General features: G+C 37.6%; 1 protein-coding gene across 2 annotated transcripts in view; it reads left to right on the top strand.

Moving 5' to 3' along the window:
- Positions 1-4,204, top strand: part of LOC107665372 (BTB/POZ domain-containing protein 7-like) — a 71,267-nt gene extending 67,063 nt beyond the window's left edge. Inside the window, exons 10-11 of one of the 2 annotated variants that reach the window (XM_016456226.1) lie at positions 1,482-1,889; positions 2,131-4,204. In XM_016456226.1, coding sequence (XP_016311712.1) covers positions 1,482-1,889; positions 2,131-2,787 — 1,065 coding nt within the window. In that variant the 3' untranslated portion in view covers positions 2,788-4,204. Of the gene's footprint in view, positions 1-1,481; positions 1,890-2,127 lie in introns of both variants that reach the window. The other variant, XM_016456225.1, reaches the window with a different exon arrangement.
- Positions 4,205-12,414: the final 8,210 nt, after the last annotated feature.

Raw genomic sequence — 12,414 nt, 5'->3', positions numbered from 1 at the left:
AATGTCACCTCATATTAGGAAGGCTAATTTTTGATCAGAATTTTTTATTATTGATCAGAAGGTGCTTCTAAATTTTTTTTAATTTAGGAGGACAAGCGCTTCTAATTACAAGAAAAAAAAATGCTTTTAAACTGTGTGTGTGACAGGTATGGCTGTGGAATGGGGTTTACACTACATATGCTGGGGTGTGAATTTGATAGGTGCTTGATATAAAATAAATGGTGCTTTAAAAAGTCCTTGAATCTGGTTTTCATGAAAGAGTGGGAACCCTGGCTGTTACCGGGGAAACAGTTATATTTCTGCCATTCCGAAAGCGCCTCCTGCTGGCAGAGAATGAATGTGCATTTTCAATAAGCCTGTTTTATTGGAGTAGGGTATTCCTGCAACACCGGAGGCTGCAGTTTCAGGACCGCATTTCTAGGACCCTTTATTTATTTTTTTATTAATTTATGTATTCGCAGTTCATACTAATCTATAGCACTTGCTATTCAATTCTGTATATTATTATTTTTAAGAAATTATGTAGTTGTTTAATTGTATACACTTAATTATTATAATAATTATTGTCCTACATTTAATTATTGTCCTAATGTATTCATTAGCCGCTGCGCAGCACTTCACGTCTGATGTGTGACCCACTTAACAAAGTGCAGTAAATGGTAAAACAATTGCGGTACAAATTAATGTGTTTATTAGTACATTAATACATTTAAAATAATTTGAATACAAATACTAGTTTACAACATCCAGCAGCACAGTGAATTTTTTTTCACAGTGTTTTGCACAGCTAAATAGGCTAAATGGAGATTGCTGACATCACCTCACACACTTATGTTCACGCCAGCTCTTAGATAAAAAATAAGATGGAAAGATAAAAAAATTAATAGTTTCCATGAATCTAGTCTTTGCATCTGTTTGTTTGATGTTTGAATCAGGTCTCCTCTGTTGGAATAGAATTGGCTAGATGGCACTGTCACAAAAAAGGGTCCTAGTAGAAATGCGGTCCTAGTACTGCGGTCCTGCAGCCTCCGGTATATTGCAGGAACACAGTATTGGGGTTGTTTTTGTTCTACCCTGCAAATACGCAGATCTGTAAATGTGAACTGGTGGATCGATAAGAAGATAATTCATTATAAAAATCTAAACAGTAAAATGTATTTATATGTTATTTAATATAATAATTTATTGATAATAATAGTTTAAATTAATATAACAATTAATACTTTTGACGCATCCATTTTATAAAAAATGGTTTAAAGGCTGAAAAATTAAGTGTATCATTTTATAAAACATTTTGTTTTTGTGAAAACTTGCATCTGAACTGTAAATCATGCTTTTTATAGTCATTTTGCAGTTTAATTACTATAGACATTGCCCTACCCCACTCATATGGTATTAATTTTATTTGTGCAGGTCTTAAAAAGTATTAAATTTGAGCTTAGAAAATCCTGTAGAAACCCTGTACATGTGCTGTGTTTCAGAATCCGCACAAATTCTTTCCTGAGGAGCGTTTTGGAGACGAGAGTCCCGTCCTGGCCTTACGGCAGTCAGGTCGCTGCTGGGTCAACAGTACACCATCTGTGGAGAGCATGTTCACTGACCTGGAGGCTCTGGTGGGCTTCCGCCCCCCTCTGCCTCCTCCTCCTCCACCTTACCATCCCCCGGCCACCCCGGGCCATAGCCAGCAGCAGTATAAAACGGGCTGGAGACCTCGGGTCCCCACCCAACCTCCCTCCAGATCTTTCTCCTACCCCTGCAATTATGCACTCCTTCACAGGCAGCCCTCTTCCAAGATGGGTAGCCCAGTCTACCCACCAGGAGCCAAGCCCCTGCCCCCAGACTGCACTAATGCACAGGGGGGGAGGAATCTTCATCCTGACAAGCAAATGGTGATTAATACCAATATATTATTCTCATTATAATTTTATCTTTTATCTTTTTAATTTATTTTGTATAATGTTTTTTTTTTTTAATTCATGTGAAATGTGTAGATTTTTGTAGGATTTGGTTATGAACTGCACTGAGAAGCTGTTCTATATTATTTTGTCTAAATAAATTCAAGTGAATTGATTTAGTTTTGATAAAGAATTAACTTAATGTAAATGCTTATTATCTCATTTATTCTAGCAGAACATGGAGCCTGTTATCAGCGAGTTCATGCCGGACATCGCTATGGGTGTTTCGGCAATGACTCTGAAGGAGCGGCGCCTTCCGGAGGTCTCCATGGAGGTGGAGAGTCACGAAGCTCACCCTCACCTTTCTACAGCTCCTCCCATCTCCCACAGCTACTCTAGTCGTCACCCGCACTCTTCCCGTAAGCGGCACGCAGCCGAACCCAAGCCTGAGGGCCCACAGCCTGACTTCCCAGATCTCTATGAGTTCCCAGGCCGTCACGTGCCTCCCTACAGCGGACCGGACCTCTATATCCACGGCCGTCAGGCAGGTGGTGGAGCACCACCTCCGTCCTACTCCGAGGCTTCAGAATCCCTCCGCCTGGATGTGCTGGAACAGCCTCCGCAGAGACTAGACTTGGCAATCGTCTCACAAGGGGGCATTGCACAAGCTGTGCAGAGGTCATGGCCCATAAATGAGACTGACCTCACCTGTGGGCTTGGCCCCTCCACAGAACAGTATGAGGAATGGCCCATGGGCCGCCGGCCTGCTGCAGAAGGAATGGGGCTGAGCTTAGGAGCGAACGTTGGGTCTGGAGACGAGGGAGGGTTGGGTGCCCGAGACCGCAGGTCACCCAGCAAACCTGAATACCCCTACAGAAAGTCTGCTCTCTGACCCCTGATTAAAAAGAGACTGAGGACTGATTTAAATGCTAATTGTAAGCTAACAGGTGAGGCACCAGCAGTCCTGCACTTTGTGTTCTTTCGAGGGCCGACAGTGTCTTGAAGTGATGAACACCCATAAGCTACATGAGTGGCTGCTTTTCTGAAGGCTAAAGGGGAGATGTTGTGTAAACTGTTTTGGATAGGTTTGAAACCCAGAAGGGAGGAAGGAGAGCTTGGTTTGGTTGTGTGCTCCCTGGAAAGAGTTCAAAAATGCTAAAAAAATTTAATCTGAGAGGTCCAAGGACTTCATTAAACAGCCCTGAAATTTCTTTCATTGTTCTGTATATCTAGGTTCTCAGATTTCCCTCACATGCTGCATATTAATGTACGGATATCACAGTATATTTCTTTTACTTTCATTTCCCTGAACGTACTGTGATGACTGGAGAAATATACATTCATCTAGATGCACAGATTTCATTCCTTAGGAGTAAAGTGAAATAAATATGAAGGCAGTAAGTTGCAAACTCATTACTTTTTCTAGTCCTTGAAAAAACGACGACTCCTTCTGAGGGCAGAGTGGCAGTAATAGCTTGTGTAATCTGATGCATATGCCGGCTTTTACATTAGCCTGTGCAATTTAAGAGCCGAGATGGAACATAAAAGAAAAAACAAGTGAAATCCCGTCTCCTATGAGGCAACTTATCAGACATAACAATGGCACAGATGCACCATTAAATGTGAATGGGGCTTTGTTTTAGCGTGTTCCACAACTCAGATCTGCAGATTCATTCCAGTGTATTTAACTTTAAAAACTATCTGTCCTCTCAAACTAAAATTTGGCATCCTCTTTTGCATTCAGATTCTCTTTCCAAGGCTGTAGTTGGTGGCATTTCTGAGAGACTGCAAATATGGGTTAATCATTATCAGCCTCGTTCTCTAGAACTGTACAGGACGCTCAACCAAACCAAGCTCACGCCACATCCTCGGTCCTCTGGTTCAGTAGGATGGCAGCAGTCCATGGCTGGGAGTTCATTAGCTTTTCTGTGCTGGTTCTGTCAGCAGATGACCAACAATTATGATGTCATGAACAGGCTTTGCAAAAAAGAGAATTCTTGGAAGTGTCATGGACACAAGGATTTAGAGTATTTACTTTTGATTTGTTACACAACACTTTAAGAAACAATATCATACACACTGCTCCACACCGTACCTATAGATGAAGTGACTTATTTTAAGCTTTTTTAACATCTGAAATGCCTGTATTGTTAAATAATTGTGCAATAGTGCAGATTTTTCATTTTAAATATTCATTTTGCTTTCTTCTCCTTACAACCTTTCTCAGATTATACTGACAGCAAATATGCAGGCTAGTTCACCCAAAAATGCTAATTCTGTCGTCATTTACTCATCCTCATGCTGTTCCAAACTTGTGACTTTTTTCTCTCTATAGAACACAAAAGAAGATATTTTGAAGAACTGTTTTTGTCCATACAAAGTCAGTGGGGTCCAAAAACATCAACATTGGATTGGACCCCATTGACTTTATTTGTATGGACCAAAAAGCCTTGAGACATTGTTCAAAATATATTTTGTGTTGTGCAGAGAGAAAATATATCACAGATTTGAAACGACATCAGGGTTAGTCAATGATGAAAGAATTAGCATTTTGGGTGAACAATCCCTTTAAGATAATCAACAATAGCCTTTCCCCACAAGTGATGATGGTACTGTATTCTCACACGCTCTCGAAGATTATTATATAAGAATCTCTTGTTCTGTTAGACTGGATGGGATCTCTGTTGAATATCCAAACAATCCTCAGCTGTATCCATCCCACATTTTTCACTTTGAGTGCTTCTTTCTTTGGTGCACAAGAAGCGTTTTATTGGTTGAAAGCACAACGTACTGAGAAATACGAAGAATGTCATTTTATGTCTTGTCAGATAAAAGTGCTCAGACAATTTATACGCTGGTAAAAGGCTTGATTTTCAGTTGGATGATCAATCAGATTGTTGATGTATTTTTTTTTATTTTTTTTTGACTTAAGAACCCAGTTAGACCAAAAATGAGCTTGGGAGGATGTTTGTGTTGCTTGGTGAATCTCGGAAGCATTTTATTTTATCTACCAGGTTTCTTTGCCTCTTAGCAAATTGAACTGAAACCATTGGATTGAGATTCATGTTTGTTACACAGACACTTTGTTGACCGTGAACGTAGAAGGAACTTTTATCATCGATTGATTTTATCGATCTCTCCGCAGGCACTTTGACTTACAGAGATGGCCTTTAGAGTTGTAGGGTTACTGCTGTATCTGTAGTTACGGACTTAAGACCTTACCTTGGGTAACGCAGTTCATGATCTATGCTAAGCTACAGCTAAAAGTGCTACCACCAGACCCGGAGATCAGCTGAATGGAATCGAAAATCGAAAACGGTAAAATTCAACTGTTTAACTCTTAGGGGAGTTGGAAAATGAGCCTATTTTCAAAACTAGTGGAGTGTTCCTTTAAATCGCATAAGGTCTTCTGTGCCAGAGAGACTATCTACCTCTGACCAGCTTCTCTCAACATACTTCAGTCAATTTGATTTTCCTTCTTTATATTCTTTTCAACTTATTCAGACCTCTTGAGCCTCAACTTGAGCATTTATCACTGAGTGACCAGAACCAACAGCTGGAAATCAGATTTTCTTCACTTTCTCACATATTTTTGTAAGCTTCCTCATCTTCTTTCCTTACACTTGCTGTTTTATTAGATTCAACAGAACAGCACAGTTAAGATATTTGTGCAGAAAGTGAGGATAGTGCCATCTTGCACGATAATTAACTCAATCTACAGTTATCACAGGTGTTATTATGGCAGTAAGCATGTGTTATTCTCCATCTACCCTTGGTCGTTTTTCAGAAATGTTAGCTGCCTGATGCAGTTGCAGTGCAACAAATGGGTCCTCCTGGACTCATACTGCAGCCCACCTCTGAGTCAAGCCTGAAAGAGTCGTGAACCCTGAGTGGGAGAGCTCCAGTTCACCATCCCACAAAGCTTCAGAGGGTCAGATCCAAAAATAGATCCAACGTAGACCCTGGCTGTGGTGCAAGTGATCTCCTCAGAGAGTTGAAGTCATCTGAATCGGACTGAGCTCGGTAGGAGGCTGTTTGTCTCCTCTGAATCTCAAGGACGTAGCTCTGCAGTTCTCTCTATGCCAGGCTTATCAGATACATGAAGATCTTCAGTCCCTGTTGCAAATGGTTAAACCTTTCCATTGGCGTATAACAAACTTTATAATATATGAGATTGAGCTCTAGGTAAAGTATCTGTGGTTCTCTCAAAATGCAATGCATCGCAGCCTACTTAAGGCTACATTCCCTGACCTCATTCTGCAGCAAAAAGAGGACGAGTGAAGCGATTTACTAACCACATTTATTCAGAATAAAAATATATTTTACCCCAGATTTGTTTTACAGAGCAGTAAACTCATAAACTTAATTTTACCTTGTGGATCCTCCAGGTTTCATATCAGCATGACGGTGACGTCTCAATCTACCTGTCACGAGTTGTTTTATCACCAGCTTACATGTTTTCCTTTTGATGTGTCAGAAGCTCGTCAAAAGCCATGTCATTTAAATTCTCAGTGTTGCGACTTTCTAACTCAGTATTTTTGAGCTGTGGGTCCATCCTTCTGTACCAATGCCATTTTGAATTGGGTCATCTGTGGTCTGACGAGCAAAGACCTTTCTGTATGATGTTTATCATGTTTTTTTTTTTACTTCTATTTTTAATTTCCTGTTTTTATGTAACAGTTGCATGTTAGTTCTGATTTTCCAAGCGACTGTTACCTGCAACTCCGAGCACTGAGTAATTGGCATCAGCACTTCCCTTCGAGGCAGCCAAGAGGAGATCTGAGGTCTGTCATGTCATTCTAGAGAATCACACTCTCTGCGTAACCATGACCCAAAATCCACAGATGGATATTTAGGCCTACTGCTGCTACTAAGAGATTTTCCTGCCAGCTGAGAACATTATTTCTTGACGTCAATGCCGATCCCAGCGATCTAGTCCCATGTAGACCCAGCCATGCCTTAATCTTAATGGGGAGGTTAGCAAAACTCCTTGGATCGCCTTCGCTATACTCAGGCCATTTTGAACTGCTAAAAAGTCATTTATTTCATGTTATAAAACACCAATCAGATCATTTTGAGGGTGTGTTTTGATTGCTGCAAAAGCTAATGCACAGTTTGAAGGTATTATTTTGTATTTGAGATGCACACTGACCTCATAATTAATACATTTCTATCACAGATGCTATTTGTGGTCATTTGGGTTTTGTTAGATTTGTGGGTTGCTTGTCTGAGAGACTGTTAGGGAATGAATTGGAAATGCATTTGAGCACCCAGACGAGGAGCTTGAATCATCGTTTAGTCTGTCCTGTAGAACTCAACTGGCAAGTTGTTTGATGTTAATTTTTCATTGCTTGAGAATACTGGGTTCGTTTTGGGTGGAATGACTTTAGCCACTATACTTGACATCATCTTAAACCGAGGAATAAAAGCTGGAACGGATGAAGGTACCAATTGCACTAAATTTTTGATGGTGATATGTGTAACGTTTGTTGTGGAATAGCGCCCTCTGTTGGCTCTATTGATTTATTTTGACTGAAACTTCTGTTTATTTAGTTTTAGATTCACAGCTGAGTCATGTCTTAAACATTCATTTCTAATCCTTTTAGTATATTTGCATGGCATTGCATTATTTATCTCCAAAGTGCCGCAAGGCTGAACTGAACTGAAGGTTTGTGTTTTGGATGTCTGAGGGTCAAGGGAAGTTGTGTTTGTAGACTTACAAGTCGAGATCTCCAGGTTCTCTCTTGTACTCTCTCTTACGGAGACGATTTAGTGCCTTCCCTGCCTGAGGCTGGGCTTCCTCCACACCCCTTTTGTCTTATGCAAGCCCTTTCTACAAACTTCTGTTAAACCGTCTCTTTGTAATACTGTAGCCAACGCTTAGTGTGCATAATGTTTAATTTGTCTTTTTTTTTTTCTTCAAAATATATTTTTCAAGATTTTTGGTACCTTTGATCACAGGCCTCAGAAATATGGTGTTTTGTTGTATGTAAAATGTAAAGTTTTTTTTATAAATATATATAAAATATGCGATATCTATTTGAGACTGTGCGCGTGTGCATATATTTGTGTATATATATATACACGCGCACACATACACACACACGAAAAAGCATTCTTTTGTGGAGTTGTGGAAAATTTCTATTTTTCTATTCTTTCCTTTGGCCGGTGTAGTTATGAACTTTACTCTGCAATTAGGTGACTAATGTCTTGGAAATAAATAGTTTTGAGTTATAATGATGTGTGTTTTGTTGTTTGTTCGCCAGGTGAGCAGTGAGTAACACCTTGCCATTAGTGGGAAATGGGAGGGGAAACACAGCGGGTCTCATTCACTAACCACACGATCTGCATAGAAACACTTTCATGCAGAAATCCTTATTCGGTTCCCACTGAAATGTAGCCTACATTTGATTTTAAAACCAACTGAAAAAACGCCTATGCAAAAAATCACAGAAAGCAAGGTTAATTTACCGTCACATATACCCTGAACTCTCGGTTGATTAACCCAAATCTGGCTTATTTGAGGTATGCTGGTTCCAAAAACGCGTCCGGGAGTAAATTCAGTCAACTTCGAGTATGTTCACGGTTCTCAACAGAGCGACGAACCGACGAGTCACCATGGAAACCAACGCTAAGAAAAAGTGCGCCATACTGCTTCTTTCTTCTTCTTTTGTTCAATGGTCATTTACATCATCATTCTTACTATTCGGTGCCATTTCAGTTTGGTAACGTTCCATAAAAAATTGTGTACATTTCCATGATGTAATCATTTTATCTGAAGAAGGGCTTGTTACACTATAAGAAAAATATGTTGGTCCAGCTCAGGATATTATTCTTTAATAATTTTTCACGGAATTCCTCAGAGGTGCAAGGACCAAATGTCCACCCTGTTACATGACATTCTCATCTCAATTAACAAGTGTTTTGAATGCACAGTTGTTGTAATATTTAAATATAACAAATTCTAAGAGCTAAAATGTACCTCTCTTTACTCTGCAAATGTATTTTAACAAAGTGTTCATAATCGGGCATTATTTAGAAAAAAGTTGTATTTTTGAGACACGGTGTAATTTCAACACATTTCTTTTAGAATAAAAATAAATGTAAATGGAATTTTGGAACCATTTTAACTTATTTCGTTTTACCATTTAATTCCCTACAAGTAACCACAAATATATGCATAGCATTTGTTGAACTTATTTTAGTAATATCAAAAAAAAAACACTGAGGTAACGGGGTGGACAGAGGGGGAAACAGGGTGGACAGGACGGTGGAAATCACACCACTAAACAACAGTATATTTCAACATGTTGCCTAATACAAGAAGCATATTGTCACAATTTACAATCACTACAACAGATAAATGGTTCTGTATATAAAATGTATAGGATATAAGGCCTATTATCACATTAAAGTAAGTTGTTCTTATACCTATTATTATAAGATCTCATTTGTTATGCTGTCCATTTATTAGGCTACAAAATAGGTTTATCATTGTATTTTACTATTGAAAGTTTATAGTTTTAGAGAACATATTATTTTGCTCTCTCTCTCACACACACACTAAAATTCCTATCGTTATGGGTTCATGCCATAGGCGTAATGGTTTTCTGCTGTACAGTCTGTATTTTCTATATCCTTACGCTAACACTACACCTAAACCTACCCCTCACACAAAACTACAGTTGTTTTAAATTTTCAAAACACAAAACTACAGTTATTTTAGGTTTTCAAAACACTTCATTCTGTATGACTTAGAGTATAAGCTGTTTTCCTCATGGGAACCAAATAAATGTCCCCACAAGATGAAAGTTTACTGTTATTACTATACCTGTGGGGACATTTGGACCCCATAATGCAGGGAATACCAGTACACACACACACACACACACAGCACGTAGACACACACACATTGTAATGGCAAAGTCAAGATAATTTATTACAGTTTCTACCTAATCAACAAAACTGAGTTCTAACACTTTCTTTTTTTTCCTATGTCCTTTCTCCACCTCCCCTTCTTTTTATTGAGGTATATTTGCCTTCTTTCAGGGTGTGCATCACAACGAGACCTGTAGCGTCGCTGCTTTTCTTCAGCAGACAACAGCGCCATTTCCTGACAATTACATGCATACTATTTAAGCAACTCTTTCTTTTAATTGCAAAATAAATTCATTATAAGTACCAGTACATGCTTTAATCATTTATTTATGTATTTTTTACATCAGATGTTACAATATGTCCACCCTGTTACAGTGCAAAACAGTAACCGGGTGGACAGTAACAGGAGGGACATTTTATGCTAAAGTCAGCTATTGCTACTCATGTAATAAACAACAAGCTAGTGCATAGTGATCACAGAGGAAGATTTTTAACCTGCTTATTAATCATATTTTCAAAATGACAAAAAATTATCAGTTTCCATTAGAAATAAGCATAACAGAGTAGACATGTTATGCTTTACCACATCAGTGAGTCATTATAAAACACTGAAAAAAGGGTGAATTAAAGATTGTTAATTACTTTGCTTCTTGTAGATAGTTTGCCAACAAAAAGTGTTATACTTCCTGAGAATAGTGTTATTAGAGAAACATTCAAGGGCCGTGTTCAGAGGGACTTTTCATCAGAGTAACGGGGGACATTCAATTCAGGAATACAACATCTTTTAAAGACTTTAAGCATTAAAAATGTATAAATAACAAAAAATATATTTTGTTGAGGAATATTATAAATAAGAATATACAACAATATTGAAAAAATTGGAATTTGTTTGATTTTTATTACTTATATTTGTGGCTGAAGTTATGCAAGCTTACTTGGGGACATGGCATTTTAGCCTACTTGCACTAAAATAAGAGTAATTATTTTTAATTAATAAATTTTTAAGCACATATTTATTGTGTTTGATTGTAGAGGGGCAGTAACTTTGTAAGATTAGCATTCAGAAACAAGTATTAACCCATTTTTACGCCAAATATACCACATTATGTCATGGGGACTCAAATGGCCCCGAATACTAGGAAGACTATTTACCTTCTTAGTGCATATCGCCACCTAACTGATGGTTGTGCAATTATTTTTGACATTTTTTTTTTCGTTTAATCTTTTAATAACTGAGAATAAGAATTATATTCTCTGTTTGATGCTAATTACGTAATAAGAAATATCACATATGTATTTTTATTATAGAAATACATTATAGAAAATGCAGATCCACGATGTGTGAGATGGCAATAAAATGTAATAAATATATCAGAATAAAATAAACATTACCTTGTTATAATAGTTTTATAATTTATATATCGATAACTATTATATATGACAATAAATATAACATAATAGAATAATATAATATTACCTTATATATTACTTATAATAGTGCTTTATAATTAACATATCATACAACTATATATATATATATATATATATTAGCATATTTGATAACTATATTGTAATCATATATAGGTCACGCATGTGCTGATAGAGCTGAAGTAAACTAACCCTGAAACATAACCTACTTCGAAGCAGGTTATGTTCAGAGAATAAGATGCTATGGCTACTTGCATACCCTGAGAGTTACCGCCGTTTTTGGAACCGAAAGCTAAATTTATCCGCTTACTTACCCTTAAACATACCCGGGTATGTCACATAACCTGCTTTCTGGAATACCCCCCTGGAGGCCTTGAAAATATAAGTTAGTCACGTCTTTCCCCGTGACATATCTGAACATACCTGACAGTTAAATTGGGACTGAAATCATACAGTACTTTTTTTTTATTCTTTATTAAACATTTTAGATTTATAACTATTAACAGCAGAGCCCAAGATCCGCCCATATTCATAAGATACAAATAAAGGAAAAGAATTGTATCAAAGACTGTATGCCAGAAAAAAAAAGAAAAACTATTACCAAAACAATATTAGAGGGATAACAAGTACATCTCAAGATTCCAAAAGGGCAATGTCCAGCAAGTAGGACATCCAAGTAAACATAACTGGGGTAGATGGATCCAAAAGAAAAAAAGCAGTGGGTCCTTTTGGATTTGAGTCCTCTGAAGATCAGACAATAAGTCCCGTACCAAGGACCAGAACAACACAATTCTGGGACAGTCCCAGAACATATGCTTATATGTACCTTGACTTGAGCTGCAACACAGGTGACAAAAAAGGTCCGACTTTCTTTTCATTTTACATATAGTACTTTTTAAAAAAACTAAGTTTTTAAGTCTAGTGGCCTTGGTCAGTTTTTTACCCATTGAACTAGTGTATAAAGCTTGATCAGTTATTAACAAAGCTATTATTTAAGATAAAATTAAGAAATTTAATTTAAGAAATCCTAGAGGTATTACTGACCTAATGAAATATAAACACGGAAACAATTTCTCTCTAATGGAGTGTTCCTGGGATAAACTGAGACACATCACAGGGCCCAAATGTATTACCATGTTTATTTCTCAAAGATAGAACATTAAAAAGTAACAGAATCTACAAACAAAACCGGTTAAAACAAGATAAAATTAAT

This window comes from Sinocyclocheilus anshuiensis, unplaced genomic scaffold (assembly GCF_001515605.1).
Source record: "Sinocyclocheilus anshuiensis isolate Anshui unplaced genomic scaffold, SAMN03320099.WGS_v1.1 scaffold199, whole genome shotgun sequence".
NCBI lineage: Eukaryota > Metazoa > Chordata > Actinopteri > Cypriniformes > Cyprinidae > Sinocyclocheilus > Sinocyclocheilus anshuiensis.
Note: the sequence above shows the minus strand (reverse complement) of the source record. Positions and strands in the feature narration are given on the sequence as shown.